This window comes from Hippichthys cyanospilos, chromosome 3 (genome assembly GCF_059441005.1).
Source record: "Hippichthys cyanospilos isolate Australia breed blue-spotted pipefish chromosome 3, RoL_Hcya_1.0, whole genome shotgun sequence".
Taxonomy (NCBI): domain Eukaryota; kingdom Metazoa; phylum Chordata; class Actinopteri; order Syngnathiformes; family Syngnathidae; genus Hippichthys; species Hippichthys cyanospilos.
In genome coordinates this window covers 22,458,973-22,486,183 of record NC_142371.1, presented here as the reverse complement: position 1 = coordinate 22,486,183, position 27,211 = coordinate 22,458,973, and the positions used below count along the sequence as shown (strand labels likewise).

The 27,211-nt window shown below is 40.0% G+C and overlaps 2 protein-coding genes across 4 annotated transcripts; both read right to left on the bottom strand.

Moving 5' to 3' along the window:
* Window positions 1-182: 182 nt before the first annotated feature.
* On the bottom strand, window positions 183-10,199 carry tnfaip8l2b (tumor necrosis factor, alpha-induced protein 8-like 2b). Its single transcript, XM_088409763.1, has 3 exons — window positions 9,888-10,199; window positions 2,054-2,377; window positions 183-821 (listed from the first exon to the last, which is right to left on the bottom strand). The coding sequence occupies exons 2-3, from the start codon at window positions 2,369-2,371 to the stop codon at window positions 579-581; spliced, it is 561 nt and encodes a 186-aa protein (XP_088265889.1). The 5' UTR covers window positions 2,372-2,377; window positions 9,888-10,199; the 3' UTR covers window positions 183-578.
* A 3,098-nt stretch (window positions 10,200-13,297) lies between these two features.
* Window positions 13,298-26,786, bottom strand: LOC148426314 (soluble guanylate cyclase 88E-like). 3 transcript variants are annotated; one of them, XM_088409954.1, is made up of 18 exons: window positions 26,650-26,786; window positions 23,343-23,589; window positions 23,064-23,268; window positions 21,841-21,973; window positions 21,393-21,567; window positions 20,240-20,331; window positions 19,688-19,945; window positions 19,464-19,608; window positions 18,330-18,452; window positions 18,131-18,251; window positions 17,918-18,047; window positions 17,392-17,538; window positions 17,106-17,252; window positions 16,592-16,748; window positions 16,351-16,460; window positions 16,015-16,104; window positions 14,772-14,890; window positions 13,298-14,036 (listed from the first exon to the last, which is right to left on the bottom strand). In XM_088409954.1, exons 3-18 carry the CDS (start codon window positions 23,189-23,191, stop codon window positions 13,682-13,684), a joined length of 2,430 nt encoding a protein of 809 aa, XP_088266080.1. In that variant the 5' UTR covers window positions 23,192-23,268; window positions 23,343-23,589; window positions 26,650-26,786; the 3' UTR covers window positions 13,298-13,681. The 3 variants fall into 3 exon arrangements, with proteins under 3 accessions (XP_088266080.1, XP_088266081.1, XP_088266082.1); XM_088409955.1 differs by having other exon boundaries at window positions 23,064-23,249; XM_088409956.1 differs by having other exon boundaries at window positions 23,064-23,249; window positions 23,506-23,589.
* Window positions 26,787-27,211: the final 425 nt, after the last annotated feature.

The following is a 27,211-nucleotide window of genomic DNA, read 5'->3' as shown; positions in this document are numbered from 1 at the left end:
AGTCCTTGGCTCAATTTCATTTCCCAATATGTACACGATTCAGAACACTTTTAATTACTTTTTTTTGTATATAAATAATGAGAGTACATTTAATTAAATAGCATTCAAATAATGTATGTTAAATTTTCTCTCAATCATAGAAATATTAAATCTAGTGTAATTAAATTCAGAGTACACAACAGTGATTTCACAGGTTTTATTTTATTATCATTGTCATTATTATTAATATTGGCTTTATTTTTTGATCATTTCTGAGATGCTTTCCCCACGATCTTCCCTTCGCTGAAGCAACGTCCTAACCACCAGAGGGCAGTATTGCATAAGAATGCTTCTCCATCCTTTATCCGTTTTATTTTAATAATTTCAGAAAACGTCACCCACTTTGCTCTAAACGGACCTGTTGTCACAATAACACCTCACAACAGAAGAGCAGAAAAAAATCCATTTCCGGTAGTTTTGTTCCCAAGAGGAGCGTCAGGAGGGCGCCTCTCTTTTCACGTTTGCTTATTTGAGCAGCAGGACAGTGTCAAGTGTGGAGTGTCTGTGCGATCGGTCCCAAAGATGGCTTCGGGATACACTCATATTGTCCCGTCCTCCAGCAGCTTGTTTAGTCCCTTGCAAATGCGGGCCAGGTTGTCCCGGAAGGGACCGTCGGGCTGGTAGAGCCGAGTGAGCAGCTCGGGGTCTGCGTAATGGTTAAACACGTGATTGATACGCCCGTGGGACTTTGGTGTCAGGTGACTGTTGACCAACTGGAGCAGAAGGTCCCTGCAGCCCGTCAGGAGCTCTGACATCACCGTCTTATCGAAGGTGAAGTCCACCTGTGGAGCACCACACACTGTCATGATTGTTATCATTCATTACGATCAGTTTCTACAGATTATTGTGTGTTTGGAGCTTCTCCTTTGCTTATTGGCACACCCGGACGCCAGACACCCCCGCACGTTCGCCATTAATACATGAAATAACGTCAAAACTCTGCGAGATAACAATATTCGAATTAGGCGAGTTTAACGAGTGGCAACGTAAAATGGCCGCCGACGGCTTCACTTTCCGCTGCAGCGAGTAAAATTTAATACCAGTATTCACCACAGAGCGGCAGTCATTCCCCACCAGTGTCTCCACAATGCTTTAATTGCTTGTCAGAAATGAACGACGTCGATCTAAACAATACATTACGTTTCCCCCCCCTCACACAGCACTGCCCACTTGTTTAAAGTGCAAGAAGTTAGTTAATATTTGTCATCCAAAAACATGGATTCAACGCCTAATAGTGTTATAAATGAGTTCGGGGGGCTTATTTGGACATTTTTAGGGACCTGACTCGGACTCAACAACGTGTTTTTGTTGAACGTTGCATTACAGAGGGGAAAACCCTCACTGCGCTATCTACATGAAGGTGAGTGCCAAAAATGGTTTCATCACGTTACCATAAGTTAACTGTACTTATCTCGCCATTTTCAGATGTAAAAAAGTTCATATTTCGTCAGTAATGAATTCGATAACTTTCTTATTACTGTGCTCTTAATACTTTTAAAAGCACATTTTAATATTTGCTGTCGACTGAAAATTAGATTACGTGAACTCAGGGCTCGGTTAACCAATCATGGATCAGCTTGCATTCAGAAACTAGGTGAGTCGTGATTGGTTGTTATCAGAGCACGTGTGTTGTCAGTTTTAGTCGACAGCAACTGAAATTTGGTTTTGTTTTTTTGAAGTTTTATTTGTAAATAGAAAATAATGAAGTTATCCAATAACAGCCATATTTAAAAAATCTTTTTAGTGGTGTAAATGCCTAAATATGTTGTGTATTGCTTTAATGTCAGTTTGCAGCCAAGCATGTTTTTCTATTTTTATGTAAGTGAGCCAAATTCACTGGGGTGGGGACAATTAGTTATTTTTAATACGAGTAAAAAAAAATATTTTTATAAGGGTTTGAAAATGAACACGTTAAGATGGTCTTCTGTACATAGGTTTGGTTAAAAAAACATACATGCACATATTTTTTCCTTATGAAAAAATGGTATAAGAATATAGGATTGCAAGTGTGTACCTCATAAAAACTGATGGCGGTCATAGCGCCCTGGTGCAGCTTCTTTTTGAAGTCTTGGGCCAAAACCAGCTCCTGGGTGCTAAAGCGGTTGTTGCGAAACAGAAGGCCGATCTTCACTGCGATCTTGATTAGGTCCTTGACCACCTTGTGGGCCTCAGTTTTGTTGCCCGAGTATTCCTTGGAGACACGGTAGAGCTCGTCCAGGATCTCGCTGGTGGTCTCGTCGATGAACATCTGGACGGAGGTCTTGGTGGCCATGCTGCTCAGGATCTTCTTTTGGACCTTTAAGGCCGTGTCCCTGGAGCTGAAGTGGTCCATGGCTGTCTGAAAATGATAGTTGAGTTAGTAAAGTTAGTTCCAGCAGGTGGCTTGCAGCCCAAAAGAGGGTTCTACTTTGGTTTCATGATGGTCTAAACAAAGTATTTCAAGTTTTGCTTACTTAAAAAGGGCAAAGAAAACAGAGCAATAAATAAATTAAATATATACTACATGAAATATAGTACACTGATAGTTTATGATGGTGTCACTATAGTGTTTCAAGGTATCTTGAGCCTACTTAAAAAAATGAAATATGACATAAAAATACACATATTAGTTAAACTATTCATTTAAAAAATGTCAGAATATCAGATAAAAATATTGTTTTTAAAAATGAGAAAATAGTTGAAAAAGGAAAACCATAACGTTGTTGCAAAACTAACAAAAAATAAGACAAAGAAAAAAAATACTTAATTTGGAGACATGAAAAAAAAACAAGAATGAAATAAAATAAATTCAACAATTTCACAACTTCTATTTTATATTGTACACAAGGATTGGAAATAACGAAATAATCACAAAAATATTTGATGTAATACACATATTGGCGGAATGCTCAAAAAGAACAAAATGTTGTGAAACAAATATGAAGACAAGATATAAATATGAAGACAAGCTATAAATGATACAAAAATACTCCGAAAAAATATTAGGCAAAACCCTCTAAAAAAACTGTCACTAAAGAAACACAAAAATATTAGATGATAAAATACACAAACATTGGTAAAGTGTGCGGAACGTACAAAACACTGAAATTTTTGTCGTGCATATAAAAAAACATTCTTAAAAATACATCAATGAAAAGGAACTCAACTGGAAGTTGGTTTACTATGGCTTCAGATAAAAAAAAAAACTGAAATATAATTGATGAAAAATACTACAACAACATTTGAAAAGAGGAGAAACATTAGATTAAAAAAAATACCTTGTATTACGGGGTTCCTCGGTTTATGATCTTCGCGATGTTTGTTTAATTTTTTTAAAAGGAATATGCACTCATGTTCACCTCAAGTTCTTTCACAATGTGCTCTGAAAATGTGGTAAAGTGCAATTACAGTATGTTGAAGAATCAGTTTTCCCCCGCTATTTTTAAACACATTTTCTCTCTTGTTTCCGACTCATCAACAATGGGGAAAATGCGGATCCCGGTGCGGCAACAGTTGAGAGCCATCGACTTGGCATTTTTCAATGTGCTTTTGATTTATTTTTCTGCGCTCCAGCCTTGCGCAAGAAGCAAGCTTGCGAATGGAGACGACGTTTTGATACGTGACAAACACAAATCATTCCGATATTCATGGAGGCATGAGGACTGGCAACATTCTAACTGCTGCTTGCCAGGCGGAACATGACGATGACAGGAAGTCTGCCACAAACGGAAAAAAAGGCTTGCACCATATTAAAAAAAAAAAATCGGATAAAATATCAAGCGGTTTGTATTTCCATTTCTAACTAGAATCACCATTCTGTATTTAGCTTCTCAAATGGCGTCTCGTAGCAGTAGCTAATTAGACGCTTTAAAAACTGTTGGGTTGAAAAGAACCCAAATTTGGCTAAAAAAAATAACCCAATGTTTAAGTGCTTTGATGGTTTGGTAGCAGCGTTCCTCATAAAAGAGCATAGGTTACGTTCATGATGTAAGATATTAGCTTACTAGCTATTAGGCTAACAATATACAAAATTCATGCAGAAAGGCTTTAGTTCCATCTTTCTGTCATTTTTGTGCTTTGGGATATCGCAATAATACTGACAAAATCATTTGGGTCACTAATATAACAAATTTCTTGTTTTCAAGCTTGCATACAGACTGCAGATTTGATTGCACTCAGATTTTGATCCACGTTAAAAGACATCATTCTGTCTGTGTGACTTTGAGCGTGAATTTCGCCAAACATCGGAATGGTGTCATTTGAAACATGCAGTGTAAATCCATCTTAAGTGTCACATGCCTACTATGACATAACAATCTAAAATTAAATCCGTTTTGCCACCGAGTGGTTCAGTCCACTTGAAGATTTGAAAATGTACAGTAAATCCTAATGATGATGTATATGTGGATTCAGCTATTTCCACAGTATGACATCATAAGATGATTAACATCAACAAGATGACACAAAAGTACTACCTTTATCAAAATGAAGCTCCTCGACTCACTTCAACATAGCTCCTTGGCACCAAGATAGCACAAGATGATGCCAAAACACTACTTTGGCTCCAGTGTAGCCCCACCGTTCTAAAATATTTCACCAAGATAGTCCTGAAGAACTACATGTGCCTAAATGAACCATCGTAACTCATTTAAAAATAGTTCGCCAAGATTCCGTAAAATAGTGCCAAAGAACTACTTTTGCCTCAATGTAGTGCCTCCATTCTCTTAAGAAATATGACCTTGACACCGAGAAGGTGCCAAAGCACAACTTTTGCCGAAACAAACCTCCTCAGTTCACTTCCGAACGGTTCATTGCCACAAAGATGGCACCTAACCCGTATCTGTGTCTAAATGAAGCTCATCAAGTCATGTGAACATAGTTTCCGTGAGGATGATGCAAAAGCACGTATTTTACCAAAATTGAGCTACTACATTCAATTCAACATAGTTCACTGGCATTAAGTGTTCTTTTTCATGCACCGAGATAGCGCCAAAGCAATATCTATGTCTAAATGAAGATCCTCAACTCACTTGCGTATAGTTCCTGGATACCAATAATCCGTTAAAAATAAATAATAAAATTTCCAAATGGAAAACTGTAAAGGTTTATATGTATGCCCAGCAATTCTATTGGCCACTTATTCTGGTACCCTCTCACAACTCATTGCAATGAAAACCAAATGAATGTGTCATATAAAAGCGAAACGCAGTCACATAAACATCACTCGGCATCATTGCGCCGGTGGATCAACAATGTCGCATTTTTGTTTGCTTGTTTTGTCATTCTGACTTGTGCGGCCTAATGGGAAAAACAGCGCTAACGTGTACCCGCTGAGACTTTTACCCTCCACTGGGATTGACCAGCACATTTTGTATCCAACACACACACGCACGCACACACACACATGCATCCACCCAAGAGAGGTCATCAGTGCCGAATGCAGTTATTCCCTGAGGTGTCTCGCAGTTTGATGACACTCCGTCAATAAAATCACCACCTTCTTCACTTTTATTTTGTCAGGTCCCAGGGGGGAAAAAAAATCATTTCTACCATACATATGTACTATTTCATAGTCAAAATGGCCCCTAAGGAGAAAACACAACTACAGGGTGGGTGTGATAAAAATATGTCTCGATCTTTACTCATAGTGGCCTTCAAGAAAATTATCTTTGAAGAGCATGTGAAAGTCCAAAAGTTTAGCATGAATCTTGGTTTCTCAATCTTGGTACCAATGAACCAAATTAGTGGAGAAGCTTCAGTTGGGCAAAAAGTAGTGTTTTGGCACCATCTTGTGGCATCTTGCTATCAAGAAACTATGTTGAAGTGTTTTGAGGGGCTTCCTTTAGACAAAGGTAGGGCTTTGGTACCAGCTTTGTGTCAAAGAACCTTTTTAAATGTGAGTGAAGGAGATTGATTTTCGCAAAAATAATGCTTTAGGCATTTAGGCAAAAGTAGTGTTTTGGCACCATCTTGTGGCATCTTCCTATCAAGAAACTATGTTGAAGTGTTTTGAGGGGCTTCCTTTAGACAAAGGTAGGGCTTTGGTACCAGCTTTGTACCAAAGAACTTTTTTAAGGTGGAGGAGCTTCATTTTTGCAAAAATAATGCTTTGGCAGCAAATTGTGGCATTCGGATATCAAGGAACCTTGTTGAACTGTTGTGAGAGGCTTCCTTTAGTATAAAATAGTGATTTTGCGTCATTGATACCAGAAAACTATGTTGAAGTGAGTTTAGGAGCTTCAATTAGCTTTCTATCTTATGGCATCTTGTCACTGAAAAGAAAGATTTTCCCCATTTCGATTTACTGTGTGTTCTCAAAATGACTGATGTCACAACATCAGTTTTGGTTTAGGTTCAGAATGAACGCTGTTTAGGAAGTTATTGGTAAGGGCAAAGAAACTCCTGAAATCTCTACTGGTTTTGGTGCCGGAAAAGATGCTAATGAGCTTGCTTGAAGAAGGCTTGATAGTTCTTGATCTAAGGCTTCCTATCTTTCTACCTCAGTAGAATGGTCCTAATCTCCATCAAGCAGCTCAATTTCAGGACCAGAAGGATTGGTTCTACTGGACAACGTACAGTATCACCATCTTATCTCTACTGGACTCACGTCCAGGACTATTAGAAATCTAGGGAATGTATGAAGTCGTATGCAGCTACTTGCCTGTGCTGGCAAGTTGTGGAGGCGAGTGACATAGCTGAGGCAAGCCCACGCCTGTTTGCTGAACGTGTCATCAGCACGACAGCGCACACAGCAGATATTGTACGCTTCGTCAAAACAAAAATCCATAGAAGTCTTCTTTAGAGAAAGCACTGCTAATTTCTACAAATAAACACTTGAAACCTTTGTAAGGGGAGAACAGTCAGAAAGTGCCTTCAAAAAGAATCATTCACAGCTTTTGCTCAAAGAGGAACCACCAGAGATCTTCAAAAAAAAGAAATTTTCCTTGAAGAAAAGGACCTTTTTGCAAAGAAGTCCTATAAAATTCCTCCGTTATTTATTTATTTCCTCACATAAGAAAAAGCCTTCTACCCAAAAATGAACCATTAGGAACCTTGGTCAAAATATTGCTTCGTACTTTATACCACTTCTCGAAGAACAACTGCTAATCTTAATCAAAGAAAAAACTATGAACTGATATTGATGAAGAACTTTCTCAAACAAGATCCAATCAAGTCTGTCCTGAAAGATTCTTAAAAAAAACCCACCAAAAACCTTTACCAAATTCAAATAACAAGAATTCTAGAAACTACTAGAAAGGTCTTCCTCAAAAAAGAACCGCTTGAGCCTTACTCTGGAAACTTGTTGAATCATAAAACGCGAGAATCTCCCTGTAGTCAAACGACTAGAAATCATTGTTAAAATGAAAATAAAAAGCACGAGAAATACCTTCCTCAAAGAACTACTAGAAGGTTAGCCAAGTTAAGTAAGGACCAACATCATAGACTTTCCTCAAAGAAAAACCTCTTTAAACCGATTTTGGTGAACAACTGCTAGGCGATTTCTCAATCCAGTTGAGTTGGTTCTGAAAAAAACCTTCAAAGATCCACCAGAAGCTTTTGTTAGTCAAACAACAAGAATCCTTAATTAAAAAAAAAAACAAAAAACACACACACACACACACACACACACACAGGAAATGTCTCGCTCGAAGAAGAACCGCTTGAGCCTTCCCCAAAGAAGTACCTCTCGAAACTTGTTGAATCAAGACGCCGTCAAACCACTAGTAATCTTTAAACAAACATACAAAAAAAACACTTCCCTTAAAGAAAAACTATCCGGAGCTTCCTCACTGAGGAACCTATAGAAAACCTCAAAGAACCGACAGAAAACTTGCTAAAAAGTTACTAGAACCTGTGCTCAAAGAAGATTCAAACTTACTTCAACTTAGTTCCAAATTTACTTCAAATAACATCAACTCAGAGCTGTTGAGGGTTCAAATTTGGGTTTTGGGTCGGGGCTTGCGTTAGGGTTTCGGTTTGAAGTTGGGGTTGGAGCCTGGTTGAGGGTTCTAAGATAGGGTTTCAAAGACATTTCAATTGGGATTAGGATCTCAAATCAGTTTCAAACCAAAGTAAGGATTAAAATTAGACTTTGGCTTATCGGTTAGGGTTTCAATTCAGGACCAGGTTTTCCTGGGGTGCGATTAGAAGTGACTGAATCCCATCACAAACAAAAGGATCGTCGAAGGTCCACCTGCATTGAAGTGTTTGTCCAGTGGCGGCTTTGGTTGGCGGACTGTAAATATTTAGCATTCCTGGGATGAGTCACTTGTGAGTAAGTTCTTGTTGATGTAAAACTCATTTCCGCTGGTTTCCAGTGGAAGTCAGAGGAAAACCTCGCATATTCCACGAATGCCATATTCATCAGATTTTCATGTCTGGACTAGTCGGGGCACATGGAACTTTTTATCGGAAAGTTTTGACTTGACCTCTCCTTTAAGGTGGCCGTCAGAGATGATACCCCATGTGAGACTTCAATTTATTTTCGCATAACAATAGTAGGGGTGTGCGTTTTGATGGGCAGCAAAAGTTCTGCCCAAGAAGACATCTTTTTTTTTAGCTATTGTTGGAAAACTATGGTAAACCTTCTGAACGCCTCAATAAATAATGCGAAGGGCCAGATTTGGCCCACGTGCCTTTGGTTTGGAACCTTTGCAGTAAACTAGATGAGATCTCTTTGAAAAGTCACTGGATTGAATGTTCTAATTTAGGTGTTCAACTGAGCTAACCTTTTTTTTTTTCTAAAAACACAGTAAAATAGTGTTCCCCATTTATGTAGATTTCCCAAATTTCCCTAAACAACCACAAGAAGTAAAATCTGTGAAATTTTTTTTAATGCTATTTCATGTACTTTCGTTCATTTTATGCTTTCGTTTTGATGTGGAAAGTCTTTGATGTGAAGATCAATGGATTGCACAAAATACCGCACAAGAGTCAATATTTTGTTTGTGGACTTATGAATTTAGCAACAAAATTCCGTCTTTTTGAAAAAATCTCTCGAGTTTGGCCATTTTGCCACTTGCTGCCCACTGAAAATGACTTCACAGGTGCTCAGGTTTTAGCAGTTTGTTCATTGGACATTAGCAAGCGAAGCCCTAGCAACCGTGATGTCATTTTCAGTCGACAGCAATTAGCAAAATGGCCGCCCCTTAGTAGATAAAAACGGTGGTTTTTGCTGCTTAACTAATGCCCAAAAGCATATATTCACAAATCGAAATATGTACCTGGGATTGAAAGTCTTACCTAAAAAACAAACAAAAGTAAAAATAAATAAATGATAAATAAAAAAAAAAACAGTATTAAATGAGTTAATTCACATTCAACAGACACAATACTAATCCCAAAATCATTTTTAGACTTGAGGCTTCATTGAACATATTGTAAAAACATATTTTGGTTGACTTTCCCTTTAAGGACTAAAATCTATGTGTTTTTTTTTAAACACTTGAAACAAAGTATTATTTTAAAGTGAGACTGCATAAAAGCTCTTCACACATTCGAACTAGACTGTGGCGCGCTCCCTTCCCGAGCGCGCGTTGACGCACACCCGCTTCCTCAAAGCGTCCCCACTTGAAGTCATGTTGAAAGTGCAAAGCGGACATTGCGTATTGCTCAAGTGGCCGTTGCTCAAGCGCGCGGGCCCGTTGGCCACGCCCCTCGGACGGGAAGTGAAACTGACAGCTGACAGTTGGTTTAAGCCATCGTCTCAGCATCTCGCAGCAAATAAACGGTGTGTTGGTGGGGGGGGGGGGGGGGGGGGGTGTCTTGAATTGCGCAACCACACGTGCGTGTGTGCAGAAGTAGAAAGTAGGCCGTTTGATTTGTAATTCACCAGTTTAGCCTATTGGAATGTTGCCGAGCGCACTTACCTGAGTTGGCGGCGTCCCCCCCGGCGTAGTGGTAGGTCCCGTCGAGATTGACGACAACAGCAACGAGACCTCAACGCTTCATGTTTGCAAAAGCGGCGGCCCTGGCGTCTCGGCACTCCGCCTTGAGATACTGACGACTTGTACTTCCTTGAGGAACTAAACGTGCGTTGACACACCCCTCGGTGCACAAGTGTTTGTGCGTGCGTGTGTGTGTCTCTCACTGGCTGCTCCGAGATTGACATGTAAAAGTTGCAGCGTCCCCGCAATCAACGCGCCGACTGCTGACGTTGTAAAAGTCGGCTTGTCCTGACAAGTGAAAACACAAAGAATGTAAGCCAGAGATGCAGCGGTCTGAAAGGGGAGCGGCTTAGACCTTTGTGAGCTTGTGTGTGTGTGTGTGTGTGTGTGTGTGTGTGTGTGTGTGTGTGTGTGTGTGTGTGTGGGGGTTCACCTTGCCTGGAATGCGGTTGTCAATGCTGCGTTCATGTTCGCTTTTATTGAAGGCAGAAAGGGAAAAAGTGGCGAGAGATATGTTAGTATTTTTGTAAAATGTTCTCTAAAAAGGACAACGGCGCGCTTTGACTTACAAGTGCTTCAACTTTGGAGTTTTTTTCGGCTGCTCAAGGTAGAATTTGTGCGAATACCAGTTTGATTAGTCTCTCTAAGCACTCGCCGATACGGAGTAGCGCGTTTGGCCGATATTTGCTGTCATTATCAATAATTTAAAGTTTGACACCTTTTATTTATACTAGTGGGACTTTTTTATTGAACTATAGCAATGTTTGATGTCACTTCACAGTTTCTAATTTGCAGTGTTTACTTACCAAAAAGCCATTTAATTACAATTCATGATATATGACCGATGTTTGAAGGGACATAATCAGCCAATTTAATAGATGATATCAAAAGTCTCCACAAGTACCTTAATATAACCCCAAAATCTGGTATCTCTTCTAGGTCTTGCTGAGTTTATATTTCTGACCAATCATGGCTCAACTTGTGAATGTCACATGACGAAACTCAGAATATAGGTGAGCCTTGATTGGTTGATTACCTCAGCCTGTGATGTCATTTTCAGTGGACAGCAAGTGGCAAAATGGCCGCCTCTCGTACAAATAGGTAGTTTTTGTTGCTCAATTCACATTCTACAAATCCAATAGTTATTTATGAATACGTTTCTCCTTCAACCACTTGAATTGTTCAGTGGCATCAGTTCTATCCACACAAGGGTTAATCAAAAGCCGTGTTAAGACTAGTGGGGGCGAATAGAACATAACACTAAGATGAAAATTTTTGATTCGACGTTCCCTTTAAGTGTGGAAGCAGCAATCCAAGCTAGTAGGTATTGGAGTGGTTAGCGAACGTGCCTCAGAGCTCCATCCATCGCTTTCATATAGCCCAAGTCAAGTCTGTGTTATTTATATTCTGCAGCATGAGGCTTTGCTTCATCACTTCCTCTACAAGATGATACATGTGGAATCTTTATGAATTCATGAGCTGCCTGCCCCAGAAAATATAAATAAATGTGGAGTTTACAAATCTTCTGCTCCGTTTTGATTATTTATATACAGAAAACCCCCGATTATCATTTGGGACACGTTCCATACCCAGCTGCGAAAATCTGCATTATATGGAGATCATTTACATATTTTTAATATGATTTTACCCCTCCCACACACTTTCAACACATCTTAACAGATTAAACATGCTTGAATATTTTGAAAATATAATACATCAAGATGCAAAGTTTTGCTTGCTTCAAGCGTTTTTTTTTTGGTTTTTTTGCTCCAACCAGCCGACACAAAATATTGTGTACATACAAGCATCAACACCAAAATGTTCAACAAAGCTATATTGTCGTATCCAAGAAAAGTCTGCTTGCTTAAGGCTAACGTGATATTAGCGGACTAATCTTGGACTCTGTTGTGATTATTTAAACAGTAAACTCCAGTAAACACTAAATGTCTGATGTCGCGGTGGTGTGTGAATGACACGCAGCTGTGCGGACACTGAGTCCATTTAGTCCCCCCGCAACATGTTAATGGCTGCCAGATGTTGGCGTCGCCGCTCGCGCCGCGCTCCGGCCCGCGCCCGCGCCCGCGCCCGCCGAGGACCCCGCGAGCACACCTGCCCCTTTGTCCCGCCGACCCAAGTGAGCCAGTCTCTGGGCCGTAACGGAAGGAGGCCCGTCGCCCCGGCAACAGGCAGGAAGTAGTGCTTAAGCGGTTTCCTGTCGGCTTCCCCTTTATCGCGTAATGACATCTCACGAGGAAACGTCAGCGGCCCGGCGACAATATCAACAATATCTGGGTGTGTTTTCGGATGTGTGTGTTATTTGTGTGTGCGCGCGTGCACGCGTGTGTGTGTATGTTTGAAAACATACCATCATGCCATGCAGTTTAGTCCACTTTGGTGGCAAATAAGTCTTAAGTAATGAGCTAAGCACCCTGTAGGAGAGCTTGGAACGATTTATCTTTTTTTTTTTTTTTAAATGCATTTTTCGAAATTTTGGTTACTGGGTTTGAGCAGTTTTCGGCCGAAATGAGCACTTTTAAAATGGATAATATAATCAGCCGGCATTTGATTATTTTAACTTTTTCTGCAACCGATAGCTAAAGATGTCAGACATATATTTATTGGGGTATCCATGTATTTCTACAAATTTTGACCAAACTGGGCACAAGTAATTTTCACCAACATTTTTAGGGATGTTCGAGCACTTTATTTATTTTATTTTATTTTGTCCTCAACAATACTGACCACGCACCGATACCACTACTACTTTTGATTCACACAATTTCCCTCCAAAAATAATTGGAGAGATCATTTGAAAGAAAAAGGCATTTTCCATAAATTTTTATAGTATGATGGCAATTTTGTATTCTTCTGCTTTGTAATTTCAACATGAGTGTCAATACCTCGACGACGGTACCTTCCATCTCCTCTCTCTCCCTCTCTCATTCTCTCTCTCATATATCAGTTATTTAAGTTTACTAAAAATTAGAATCAGCTGCAACCTAAATAAAAAATAAATAAAAAGGAAAAATAAAGTCCATTACAGTCAGGACTTAGTAATTTGCCTTTAATGGGTGTGGCCTGGTAAATATAGATGGTAACCTTTGCGTGTGAGTTCCTGGGTGTGGGCTGGGGCTTACAGCAGTTCATTGTCAATGTTCTCCCTTTGTAGTAGTGTATTTGACCATCCCACTGAAGGCGCGTCGGAGTTTGGCAATTTTGCTTCTTCTATGTGACTTCCAGTTGTTTGCCAGTTTATTTATGCATTTATTTATCGTCCAATCTGATTTCCGCTTCTGCGTTGTCAAACTAAACCTTCCATGGCCGTCAGACAAGGAAGTATAAATTGGAATTTAATGATACATAATATCATAATGATAATAATAAACAAAATAGAATATAATCGTTATTTTATTATTAAAATACACTTGACATTATTTACATTTTTTGTTATTGGCCGAAAATCTGTTTGAAGTCTCGAATGCGGCCCTTTACAAAAGTAAATGACGTAAACGCACACATGCACAGTGGCTGTACATCCATTTTTATATAAATACAATCTATCGGAATGACACAAGAAGAAGCAGGATGTCTCACTCGGTATAATCATTTCATGTCTACTTTCAACATACAGTAGATAGCATGCCTACAATCAATTCAGGTGTGCTCGCAGTACAGCAAACTAGTACATGAAGGTCGTGCCGTTTCTCAGGGTCGCAGCGCGATGACATCACGGCACCCCGACGACATCACGATGACGTCACGATGGCGGCGCGGGCTCACAGGAGGGTGCACGAGGCGCTCCTTATGGGCAGGTTGGCGGGCAGCTTGGCGTACTGCTGCCTGAAGCTGTTCCGCTTCATGTTTAGCATGGGTCCCGGGTTTTCCGGGTCGTCGGTGGGCGGAGCCAGCTCTGACGCCGCCAGCCCCGCCTCCGCCTTGGCGCCCTTGTTGTTCTTAGTCTTTTTGGACTTCTCCTGATCACCCTGCGCCGCCATGGGCTCGCCGGCGGCCTCGGGCTGCGGCAGGGCGTCCTGGGGGAGGTCGCTGGGGCTGGGCTTGCCCTCCGCCTGGTCCTCGCCGCCGCTGATTGGCTGGCTGGATGACATGTGCTTGGCGTTGGTGCTTGTGGAACTGACAATAAGGAGAGTGAAGATTGAAGCAGGGGGCAGAATTAGAAAGATTTTTAGCGTGATTATTTGAGTTTTTATTTTTACAAACGATTTATACTCGCTAACCAGTCACCGTTGAATAAAAGAATTAATTCGATCACCAGTCCCCCAAATAATAATTAAAAAGAAAAAAACTCCCTGGCATTTTAATTATAGTTTTTAATTTGCTTTGACTTTTTTTTTTAATTCAGTTTGTTTCTATTAGTTTTTAGAGCAAAACATTTTCAAGAAATAGATTTTTTATTTTTTTTTAATGGTGTATTTATCGTGCACAAGCAAAAAAAAAAAAGATCACCAACTAAGTATTTAATAGAAGTTAGAGTTTTTTATTAATTTCATTTGGATGTTTTGTTTAGTTTTTATACATTTACTTTTCATTTTTTATTTAAAAAAAAAAAATTGAGTATTTATCAAGTGCGAGTTTAAAAAGTAAAAAATCAACTAAATATATACACCGTAATAAAATGAAGTAACCTACCGCACAAAAAGTTTTTGGGAGTCTTTCTTTGGAGTTTTCACTCTGGTTAGTTTTTAATTTATTTTTGACTAGTTTTTTTTTTTTTTTTTTTTTAGTTTTCGTCAGGTTTTGGCCAGATAAACTCCCATGCCCATTCATTTTTACTTTATTTTGCTAACGAAATTGATTCTCAGGATTCTCTTAGGATTCGTTTACTATAGTAGTGCTGTGTCCACTCACCCATTGGAGCTTTTGTCTTCTGAGTCTTTCTGCTCGCTGCTGTAACGCAACTCTGCCGGAGTCTTGAAGGAAAGATCTTTCTTCCCCTTCAGCCAATATGTCTTCATGTAGCCTTTACCCTGCAACGCACCGTCTTAGCAGGTCACTACTTAGAATAAAAAGATTGGAAGCTAAAACACTTAGTTCTCCAAGTAGCACAACTATGACCCATATTAGCATAGCATGTAAACATTCAAAGATTTTGTACTTAAGTTGAATGCAACTAATCATACTTGAATAACTATACCATGCGAAAAAATAATAAATGTCCTGTACTGTATTTTTAAGTTTGAAAGCCTGCATTCATAAGCTACAAGCTCCATCCTAATTTAATCAATTTTAATTTAATGTTCATTTTTAACTGACGCGCTACTTAAGTCAGTGATTCATTCACATACCACTAGAGGGAGCCCACACTGAGAATCACTGAGCCACATTAATTGCCAAATTTGAATCAGGTTAACATGCTTGTTTATTTATTTATTTGTTTGTGATGCGTTTTCACCAAACCAAGCTTGTTTTCACAACACCTGGCTCGATTTGTTCCGAGTTACTGAAGAAAATACACATTTTCCACAGTTTTGTCCATTTTGGGTTTTCCACAAAAACAATCTCCTTAAAGGGATACTGTGTAAAATTTTACAGTTTTTCATTATGAACAGCAGGAGCTGATGCATTTACCATTGTCCGTAGCTATAACAAACATGGCTGCCTCCAGAGAAGTGTCTCATGTAATATCATTTCATGATAACTAACTACGATGGCTGTTGGTTTTTAAGAACACATTTATTTGCAAGTTTTGGAAATTGATAATCATTCCATTTATTCCGTTTTAATGAAAAACGGTTTAACTCTTACACAGTGTCCCTTTAAGGTCTTGACTCATTTCCCAGCAGCCAAAAGGTTCTGATTTTAATTGGAGTGTTTGAAAACAGGGCTCACTAGACGATGCTCATCATTGACTTTAAATATATATATTTTTTTCCAAACCTAGGGACTTCACCTTGGCAGCATTTGTGTTGCTATGAATTTTAAAAATTTTGAGCTACCTCCATGTATTATAGATCATCTGAAAGGGAACGACGTGTAGAGTTAGAATAATTCAGCATTTCAATTTTCATTTTCAAAGCCATAAGCCTCTGCCAACTAGAAACAAATTTGAAAAATTGGCAAAATTGAGTGACCACAAAGAGATGTTGTTGACCTTGACAAAGATCTTGCCCCTCTCCTCAATGATGTATGGTTCATGCTCCAGGTGGTCTTTGGTGGTCTGGCTGATATGTATCTGCATGCCCTGCTCACACACACCCACACAAATAAAAAGCACCTACTTAGTCATTTGCAGGTTGAACTTCATAGACCGGGGCTACTTAAACATTTGGGGTCCAGGAACCTCTTGCAGGCGATTTTCCACGGAGCCCCCCTCATAATCGTAACTGCAGTTACCACTACTACAGTACCGGATGTAGTCTTAAATGCCAGAAGAATTTAAGGTCCTGGGACCCCAGCTTGAGTGAATGATGCATGTCAGTGCAGTCACCACGCCATTGCTCTCCATCCTTGAGGCGGTGTTGACCGTATCTCCAAAAAGACAATAGCGAGGCATCTTCAAGCCCACCACGCCGGCAACCACCATTCCCGAGTGGACACCTGCAAAGCAACCGCCAACACATCATCTGGAATCTGGAAATTTACTGGAAATTTACCATTTTTGGACATATGAAGTTTGCTACCGACTGTGATAAACAAAACCAATAAGCCGGTCAAGCGTTTGCACTCACCCACTCGGATCTGGATGTTGTCCCCTGTGGACGGGTCCTTCAAATGGTCGATGGAGCTCAACATGTCCAAGGCCATATCGCAGATGTGATGCGCGTGAAATGTGGTCTTATTGGGCACGCCAGCTACCACCATGTAGGCATCACGAATAGTTTCCACCTGCACCCATGTTGGAAAATTTCATTAGTTATCTCATTAAAATGGGATGATGTTGGTGTTGATTGTCTGGAGCAACTGCGGAGTCCTTTAAAAGTTGGGGGGTGAACTTCCTGAAGGCAAATTCCAGAGTCACAAAGGTTGTAAACCACCTCTTGCTTAAGGAAAGAATAGAACAACCAAAAGAGCCAATCACCAGTCACTACAGTTTGGTTTGTGAAGAAAAACTCTTCTCCTTTCAGACACGGTGATTCAGTTTTGTGTTCTTTGTGTCTAGTCCCTCTCAGATACAACTCGGACAACCAACATCGGTCAAACCGTCTTGAGATTCAGTGTGTTTCTGATTGTCCCATCTCTGACCTTGTAAACGTTGTGCTTCTCACTGAGAGTGTCAAAGACGATGTAGATCTCATTGAGCATGTCCACCACTTGCATGGGAGTGATGTGGATGCAGATCTCATTGAACTTAACCACATCGCTGAATAGGATCGTCACATCTGGGAAAACCTGGAACATACCGGCAGAAGTCATCGAATCGATTCACCACAGAATTTATCTTGAAAGCTTGTCTACGTTAAACAAATCAAGAACCAAATTTGAGGTTGAGGTCGATCCAGGTCCAATGTTGATGGACGGCCTGGCATACCTGGCATGTCTCCAGGGCAGTAATTCCCTTCCTGAGACGGTCGGCCACGGCTTTCGGGATCATAGCGTACAGCAAGGAGTCTCCTCGCTTCTTTTCTTCATCCAGCTTCTTGATAATCTCTTGCAGCTGTGCATACTTTTGTTGCTCCTACAAGATCGGAAAATTGTTTAGCTACACGGTAGTTCTCAGTTATTTCCAATTCAGTCCAATTTTTGGTGTTCTCTATGTTATTTCACCAATAATGGTCCCAGAAAATCGAGCAAATCAGAGGACAATAAAACCCCGCCGATTCACCAACCACCAGCAATTTGCATATTGGATATTTTAGTAACTATTCATTACTTCATTATAACTCAGTAATCAGTAACTTTATACTGAAGGTAGTCAAAACGTCTTCGTAAATTTACGATTTTTTGAGAAATATAAACCCTTTTCTTCTAAAATTGACCACTTTCTCATCAATTTGTTTCAACGTTTGCCCCGCTTCCTGACCACCAGGGTCTATCTTCTTGCCAATATTCCCCACCTGATCCAGGGCCAGTTGCAGCTCGGCCGACTGCTGCGTCCCGGCCAGGATCAGCTCCCTGCTGGAGTCGTGCAGGTTCAAGTCATTGACATAGACGCCCATTTTGATCATGTCTTCCACCGTTTCAATACTGCAAAAGGAGGAAGACGAGATGAATTGAGGTCGCCCCAAGGTCTAAAACGGGGAGATGAAAGTGCATAGTGGTGTGCTTACATAGGCGTTCCTAGGAAGATAAGCGAGTCCCACTGGGGGACATACTTCATCTGTCCCTTTAAGTGGAGAGGCTTTTTGGGGGGCTCTCGCATGTCCTCAAAAATGGTCTCGCTGCATTTTCCTGGGAGGAACACGAGGTGACATCATCTTCATATATACTTGGTTAATGCACTTAAAAATATTTTGTAGTTTAACTGACCTGTGACGGTCTGGAAGGCCAGCAGCTCGATGTCTTCGCCTCCAGAGTTGGCGGCGCTATTGTACTGTGTTAGAGTGCTGCTGTACTCTTGATCTGTGCCTTTCATCTCCTCAGACTTTTGTTCTACACAGACCACAAACATTCGTCAGAAGGTCGTACCGCAGCCTGACAAACTAGCATGGTCTTAGCGTGTATTATGACATCAAAGTGTCATTTCGTAGAGTGTTCTTGTACCATATGCAACAATGTTGTATTATGTCATGTTGTGATGTCATAGCATTATTTATATGTCTCAGCTTGATGTAGTGGTAGTGTGACATCATACATAACAGAAATATGTTAATAGTGGAGCTAACTGGTGAGCAGCTAGCATGCTAACATCAAAGGATGCCATGATACTATGATGTAGATCATGTCTTCTTGTGACATCATGGAATGACAATGCATGATGTGATGCCTAATGATGTCATAGATTAATGTAGCGTGGTCAGAAATGTGTTAACAGTGGAGCTAACCAGTGAGGACCTAGCATGAGTTGCTACCGTCAAAGCGTGATGTAATACTATTCTTGTCGATTATGTCATGTTGTGATGTCATTGCATAATGACATAGCGTGATGCCTTATTAGTCCCTGTTATTAATAAATAACAGAAATGTTTTAATAGTAATCTACTCAGTCAGCAACTAGCATAAGTTGCTAACATCAAAGCGTGACCGTAGCACATTATCATACGATTAAATGATACCACGTCGTCATATCGTGTCATGGTCTGATGTCATGGTATAACGTCATTGTAATGTCTTATGATGATGTTATAGCTTGAAATGGGGTTATAGCAGAGCTAACCAGTCAACAGCTAGCTTGAGTTGCAAACATCAAAGCGTGACATGAGACAATTTTATCGTATCGTTTTGTGACATAGCGTAATAGTGTCATGCCTTATTATGATGCCATAGCTAGCATGATGGCGCTAAATAGTACGCAACTAGCATGAGTTGCTAACATCAAAGCGAAACATTGTAGCATGTTATCGTATGATGTGACACCTAATCAGGATGTTATATATAATGTATGATATGAATGTATGGTGTTATGCTATGGTATGTAGCTGATATTCTTTTAGGTCACCATACCTCTTTCTTCTTCCCTCTTGGCCTTCTCACACTCCTCTTTCTCATCAGTTTCCTCTTTGTTGAGTTTGGGAATGTTAACTTTTTGTTTGCTCTCCACCACTGCTTTAGAGAGCAGCTCAAACACATTATTTAAGTGGGTGTAGATCTAGGTGGGAAAGAATAGTACATCCCGTCACTGAGCCGCTAGGACACCGCGCTAACGGCAGGGACGGTCGGACACTCACGTTGTCCCAGCTGAACTCCAGCATGGGCCTGACCAGGGTGAACTCCTCGTTCACCTTCTTGCCCTGGAGGTCAGAGAAGACCTCTTTGAGGCCGTCGCCAATGCGGTACATGGTCATGTCGCGGCGGAAGATTACGCTGAAGGGGAACATGTCAAAAAAGATACCTCGCTTCATGGGAAGCTTCTCATAACTCGGCGCCGTCTTTTGCTGCGGCATGCGGTGCTTGAAGGCCGCGTTGTCAAAGTTCATCTTATACACCTGACAGGACGGGCATAGCGCAACCATTTTCATCATCTGGGTATGTACCGTGTCGCAACACAATACAGTGATCCGCCTCCCGTATCGCAGGTTGTTGCTAGCGCCCTCCCTATATAGCTGATTTTATGCAATTGTTTTTGGGCGGGACTTTTACAGTATACAATGCAGTACCACCTTGTGCCACATCATTCTAGGCAGCACTGAGATCAACAAGAAGATATGCGGCGTAATTACGAAGCAAAATCAAGAAGCTGTTCAAAATGTGAACATTTTCGTCATGAAATACTTACGTACCACATAAGTCATTTTCTCCGTCTCCTCTTTGGACAATATTTCCACTTCGATGTCTGTGTTGTAAAACTGACGCCCCACCTGGGAGAGCTGGCCTGCAGGGGGCGTCAGTGCAAGTCAAATAGAGTGAATTTGAGTATTGAATTTCTGCAAAGATTTGGATACTTTTAGAGAAGGGATATTTGCAAAGAAATTTGTAAATAGATGAGGAAATCGCAGTAAGAACAAAAATTGTTGTAGTTTAAAGTAATTTTTTCTATGATCTTAATTTTTCCATTCAGCATTTTAAGATGTATTGAGGTAGATTTTAGGGATCATTTCAGAGATTTAACCCTTGTCCGGTATTTTGACCATTTTCGCATCATTTACTTCCACATCATTCTCCCAAAATTTCAGCCAGTGGATGGCTCTATCTTTCTTATGTGATAACTATGCGGTGGTGCCATGTTGACCTTTGATATGTTGTCACCATCTGGGTGAAATTTCAGCTCCCTGCTGTCTTCTTTCATTGTTCTCCCTTTGATGTGAAATGCCTTTGATGTAAAGATAAAAAAATTCAGCTCAATGACTGAGTCCACGAGTAAGAACACATGTAGACCGATTTTTTTTTTTTTTTTTTTTTTTTTTTTTATCTGGCTTCTTATTGGCACTTTTTGACAACTATCGGCATCAGCCTTTTTTAAAAATCCACTCGCCGATAATGAAGACCTTTAAAAACGTTTTTAAGTGAAATTTTTCTTTCACATTCAATGCCAGGCAGGTATTTTCATGTTTCGTAAGTATCTGGAATTGCATGTCTGGACGCTTAAAAAAACGTGAAGAAAAACCAAGAGTTACACTTCCAGTTAACTTTACAGTATAAGAGAATCTTCTGAACACACTGCATTCTTTTGTTTTTGTTTGAATTTAAAGTGACATTTTAACATTTTTGAGAGCTTCATTTACAGTACGAAACTATATAGTCGTTTACTAGTTTAACACGTTTTCAGGTCACATTCCAAACACAGATGTATTTTATTTTAGTCGTTAGTGCGGTACTAGAAGAGTCACATGTTTTTTGCGGCGACTTGGTGTAAAAAAAACCTGAGAACACGGGTCTCTACCACATGTACCGCGTACCCCCCTTTATATGAGTGTGTATGGCGATGTGGTTGACCTTTGACAAACTGCGTGAATCCTTTGCGCGTGCTTCGGTAGTGCAGCGTCAGACTGGTCTCGCACTCCTCTTCCACGCAGAAGCTAGGCGGCTGCACTTTGGGGAAGGAGAAGCGGAAATATTCGTGCAGGTTGTCCAGCTCGTTGATGAAGTCGCGCACGTTGCGTCCCAAAACCTATGAAATGACGACGCAATATTTTGATAATTAGTTTTTGGAGTACATGATTAACTTTAGGAGAAAAAAAAAACCTCACATCTGAAAAATGGTGCAAAAAAAGTTAATTATGTTTCTTTCTGCCATCTAGCAGGAACTTTTAATTGTTCTGCCTTTAATTGAATAGATAGCATGGATGAAATAAAAGCGGACGAGGCTCTGGTTAAGAATCCAATGAAAGGGCTGGAGAAGAAGGCTCATCAATCTAACGGATTTAATAGAGGGTTGGGTGACCTTGAGTATACGCTCATAGCCGTAATTTCCGATCCTCTTGACCATGTAGACTCCGAAGGCGTACATCAGCTCGTCATGGGTTTTTCCCAAAACTTCGCCTGCTGCCTTGGCCAGGCGGAGGATCAGATTGTCACTGTCGAGGAAAAGCATGGTTAGTTTTTTTACTCAGTCACTTTTAGGTAGTTACATAGCTGCCTGAATGCTGTGAAAGTATTCACACATTCTAACCTTATTCTTGTTGTACCTTTATTGTATATCTCCTTCTCAGATCAAATTGCTTTTGTTTTGTGATTCAATCAAACCTTTCAAAAATGAACTCATTACTACCTTGTTTTTTTTTTTTTACTTAATTCTTATTTTTTTAAATCATTTAGTCATTCAGTCCTTTATTTATTTATCTAGTTAATTGATCATTTAGTAACTCACTTATTTAATCATTCATTTGTTATTTGTTAGTTATTTGTTTATGTCGCCATTTAGTTATTTAGCTTGTTAGCCATTTGTTATGGTAGTCAGCGATAAACCATTTGTTAATCGGTCATTTGAATTATCACTCGGCTAGTTACCGGTAGTATGTCATTTAGTTAATCAGGTAGTTTGAAAATCAGTTAGTTACTTAGCCTTTTTTTGGTAATGCAGTTTAGCTAATCACTGAGTTTTTGTTAGTAGTAATTGTATTCAGTTTTTAGTCAGGTTTTTAGCTAGTTGGTCTGTGAAACAGTCGGTTAATAAGTTAGCCATTTACTTTGGTAGTGAATTAGTCTGCGATTTAGTAATTAATTTATTTAGCCAGACAGTTAATCCTTAAGTAATTTCTCCAGATGCACAGTTTTTTAATCAGTCAGTGTAGTCTGTCATCAGCCAGTTGGTCAGTTAATCATTCAGTTAGTCAATGAACCTGTCCGAGATTAAAAGGCAGTTTAAAATTGGTCTTTTTTTTTGTGATATTATAAATAGGATGGCTCATGAAGCATCTTTTCTATACCAAAATTAACCTTTTGTTTTTGACCCACTACGAATATTCGTCACTTTTGCTGCTTATCCCACTAATGAAGCAGCCCGCCATAACTTTAGTCACAAAATGATAATGGCTGCTTGTTGTCCATTCAATCAACTTTATTGACGAAGGCGACACCATTAAGCGCAATCCATCATTAAATTCAATGAAAGTTGACGTCTCGGAGCTTCCATCTTATTAACGCAGTTCAATCTCCATGACCTACTTGTACATCTGATGCCTGACAAACTTGAGGTGAGGAATCTCCGCTCGGTTCTCAATCAGCCGCCACACGTCCTCGCCGTAGGACTCGTTGATGTAGTCGTTGACCGCTTCCAGGTACAGACCGTACATCTTGGCGGCGCTGGTGGCGCTAGGGACCTCCGTATCGCTGTCCGACTTAAATGCTCAGCTGAGGGGAGAACACAAAACTGGGGGGGTCCGGTGAGAGGACCTGGTGTATACGTGGCAGTCCTTATATGGACCGGAATGAGATTGGGCTCACCTCATGAAAACTTCAGCCACAGGTTCAAAACTGATCCATCAGGATTAAAAATAAAAAATGACAAAGCTGATACCAAAATTGGTGGAAGGCTACTTGGTCCAAGTGGGATTCCGGTAGCAGCGAGCGGATCCGAAATCCAAGCGTCTAACAAAAGTCTTCTTACCTGCAGAGGCTCAGCCCTGTGTCATCTCAGGCTTCCAGTGTGTGATGCTAAACCTCAGGGCAGACCACCGCTCGCCATCACCACCTGCTCATGACAGGTAAAACACACACAGACACTTGTGTGTCAGGTCAACAGTTGAGCGGGTTCAAAATAGACCAAGTGACGTGTGTTCGTGGCAGCTGCCAAACAAAACAAATCCACTCCGACTTGCTGCCCCAATCAGGCAGGTCTTAACTATTCGAGTTAAAGACTAGCTAACATTTTTGACTGATTAAATTACTCTTTGACTGACAAAATGCTAATAAACTGTTTACCAAATAGATGACTCATTAGCTTGCTAAATTAGCAAATATCTAACTAACTAAATGACTCATTAACTAACTAGCTGGCTGCTAACTAATTTACTAACTGACAAGTACGGTAGTGGCTGCCTACTTAACTAACTCATTTAGGGTTGAAACGGGTCCTTGACTAATTTGGTTCAGGAAAATAATCGAAGCATTCTTTTCTTGCCTCAGATATCCAACTACTAGTGTGCACGATGGTAAAATACGCCAGAAACACCGTGAAAAAGTCATCGTCAAACTAAACATTATCATACCAAATAATATATGGATACAAATGCCTTGTCATGCTCTTATTTTGAAATTCTTCCGCCAGTGTGTTGCGGCATAACAACTTGACTGTCTCTCTACTGCACCTGTTGCTCCCCATTCCCGATACAGACAATACAAAGTTGTTGTGAAATGAAGTTCTTTCTACAATTCAGGGCGCTGTTTAGCGCACAGTCGAGCATAAATTAGCGACAAGCCGGCAGCGCTCGATTGCTCCGTAACGACGGGTGAAATCAATCGGGTTACTTTTCGAAGGCAATCTAATAGATGTAAATGACTCAATTGGATATTTGTATAAAATCTAGCGTTCCTTGAGGAAAGTAGTGTGCTGCTGAGCTCAGTTTGAAATTAAATTTAAAAAAAAAACATTAATCATTAATGTTGATCAAGTAGAAATGTGTTATATGGTCTTCCGTGTTTACACATAATTGTTTTCCTCAGGTTTTTGTTTTCAAATTTTCTGAAGGATATCTAATTACCAAAAATAAATACTAATACTAACTAAAATGTTTATCACCACAAATTCACTTACCACTAAATGCTAACTACTCATTTTGAACTGCTTATTTTATATTCCATGTTCATTTCGAACTAAACAGCTGCTATAAAATGTTAACTACTCTCTTTAAGGTGCCTGCTCTCTATTAAATGTTCATTCAAACTGTGCATATTCTATTTCATATGAATTTAATGACCTTGGACTGCACTTTTTTTCCGTCATATATAAATTTACAACTACCTAATCAAATATTTATAAATGACTTTAAACTACACGTACATTATATGGCCAACTTTAATCTTCAAACTGAACATTTTCTATCAAACGTATATATGTATCTTTAAACAGCACATTTTATATGAAATGTTAAGATTTTTTGTGCACATTTTCTCAGTCTAAATTTCACTCTTTTTCACTTTTAGTTGCTTGTGTGTAGATAACTACTTTGACTACACGTATTTTGTCTGCGTGCATGTGTTGAATAAAACAGATGATTAAACACAAGTACACTCACATAAAGAGGTACATTTACAGGTATATATGTATATGTGTGTGCGTGTGTAAAATATGTGTGTATGTCAGAACATCCGTAAGTCAGAATTAGTCACTTGGAGTCGAAAGCCATCCAGTGTTTGTGTGTTGCGGATCCACTAGGGGGCACTGTTGTAATGGCATGTTTATTACGTCTGGAGAGAAAAGCACTAGTTAAGCGTGTGAAGAAGAACAAGAAGGATATGTGTGACCTTTTGGCAAAGACAGATATGTAAGAGGCTATAACGCGCAGCATATGTGCATGCCACGCACGTACATTTTATGCACAGTGTACCCTCAGAATGTAAAGAAATAGATGAATGGATGGAAATAGATTGGTTTTATAAAGTGAAAATAAGTCAAAAGTTACACACAAACTCTGGCACATTTGTGTGTGTGTGTGTGTGTGTGTTTGTGTGTATCTGGAGTCACTCACTTCAAGCTCTGAGTGTTCTCGTTTTGTCTTTTGTATTTGGACTTTGAACAAATAAAAGTACATGTGGTTGTCCTTGCTACTTGCGAAGGTGTAACAGTGCCTGAACGCTGATCTTGTTTCTGACAGCTCATAATTCGCGTTACCACCGCATTTATAGTTTACACATTAAATACCTCAGTACCTGTGGTCTCAAAGAAATAAGCCATTGATTCGGCAAAAGTGAAAAGGTGTCACAAGCCGAGAGATTTTTAACGCGTTCGCTTCTGATTGTACTGCTTTGAGAAACAAGTTAACATGTTAGCTTCTTTTACTCGTAAAAGTACACAGTACGTAATACATAATGTTCTCTGATTGGTTCATCGCTGACAGCTTACATACTGTGTGTGTGTCAGAAATAGTTATTAATAAATATTTGTCCACAGAAAAATATTCGACAGGTAACGAGAGGTGGAACAGTTTGGGTCGAACCTTTCTAGTGTGCGGGAGCATCTGGGTTTTTGAAATGAAAATTGAATAACCAACTGAACATACATTTTTTTATGAGTTTCTATTTTCATGAAACATTTAATTAAACTCAAAAATTACTTTTAAAGGATTTTTGCATGTTTTTTTAATTTAAAATCTCGAGTACCCCCAGGAGTACCTGTACCCCCATTTGAGAACCTTTGTTCGAGAGATTCATTTTAGCTTGTTGCCTTTTAGTTTATAATCATTAGACAGTTAGTCACCAATATTTATATGACTAAAAACCACAATTAACTGTTTCTTACTTTAGCGCTCCGAAAAGCATTTAAACTTGTTAGGCCGCAACGGTAAGTCTTTAGACCGGATGTTCTGGGAGTGAATTTTTCTCAGAGCTTCTGTTCCTTTGAGCAGCGTGCAACAGAAAGACAGGAAGCTTCACAGAAAGTTGGTGAGCAGTATATTTTTACTTTCCGCACGCCCACATTATGGCGACGCGTATGTAACGCGCAAACAAGGTCATGCCGCTACTTTCGAGGCCTCGGTCGCTACGCGCTAATGAGGCTAATGGCCTAGCGCGTTCAGTCACCTCCTCTTCTCACCTTGGTCGGTAGGTTTCGGTTGTTAGCGGCTCGCGGCGGGTGCCACTCGGCGGCGCCCCGACACCTCTCAGCGGCGGCGGAACCATGCCGAGATAACAATGTGCCAAAGGCGGCCGCCGCCTTCATTAGCCAGACCCGCTGAGTCAGTCGTTGTCGTCGTCACGCAGGTGGATCTTCTTCGCCGCTTATCCGCTGACACCGTTATCGCCTCTGATTCCGAGAAGCTCCTGTACCAACACTGATAGCGTTTCTGCTCACCGTTATTCAACCGGTAGCATAAGCTGTGAATAAATCTGTTTTTTTGTTTTTTTTTTCCATTGCGATTGTGCTTTGTAATCGAAAAAATGCTGGGGAAAAAAAGTGTTTTTCAATTTTGTTTCACGATCTTTTGACACCCGAACGCTAACCCTAACAAAAGCAAAAATGTATTCATGGCAATCAAAATTCACATCTAAATGTCAATTTTTTGAAATTGAATGCATTTTTAAAAAATATATAGGTTCTGAGTACACAATTTATCTTCATTACACTAATACAGAATAGAAAAAACACAGTTTTTCCT

What these genes read in the sequence shown, in the direction of transcription:
- LOC148426314 (XM_088409954.1), bottom strand. Translation starts at nt 23,191, where the DNA reads ATGTACGGTCTGTACCTGGAAGCGGTCAACGACTACATCAACGAGTCC. An exon ending in ATCTTCCTAGGAACGCCTAT is followed by an intron (nt 18,048 to 18,130) that starts GTAAGCACACCA and finishes CTCCTTTTGCAG; the next exon opens with TATTGAAACGGTGGAAGACA. An exon ending in GGATGGAGAGCAATGGCGTG is followed by an intron (nt 16,105 to 16,350) that starts GTGACTGCACTG and finishes GTGTGTGAGCAG; the next exon opens with GGCATGCAGATACATATCAG.
- tnfaip8l2b (XM_088409763.1), bottom strand. Translation starts at nt 2,371, where the DNA reads ATGGACCACTTCAGCTCCAGGGACACGGCCTTAAAGGTCCAAAAGAAG. An exon ending in CCGCCATCAGTTTTTATGAG is followed by an intron (nt 822 to 2,053) that starts GTACACACTTGC and finishes GGTGCTCCACAG; the next exon opens with GTGGACTTCACCTTCGATAA.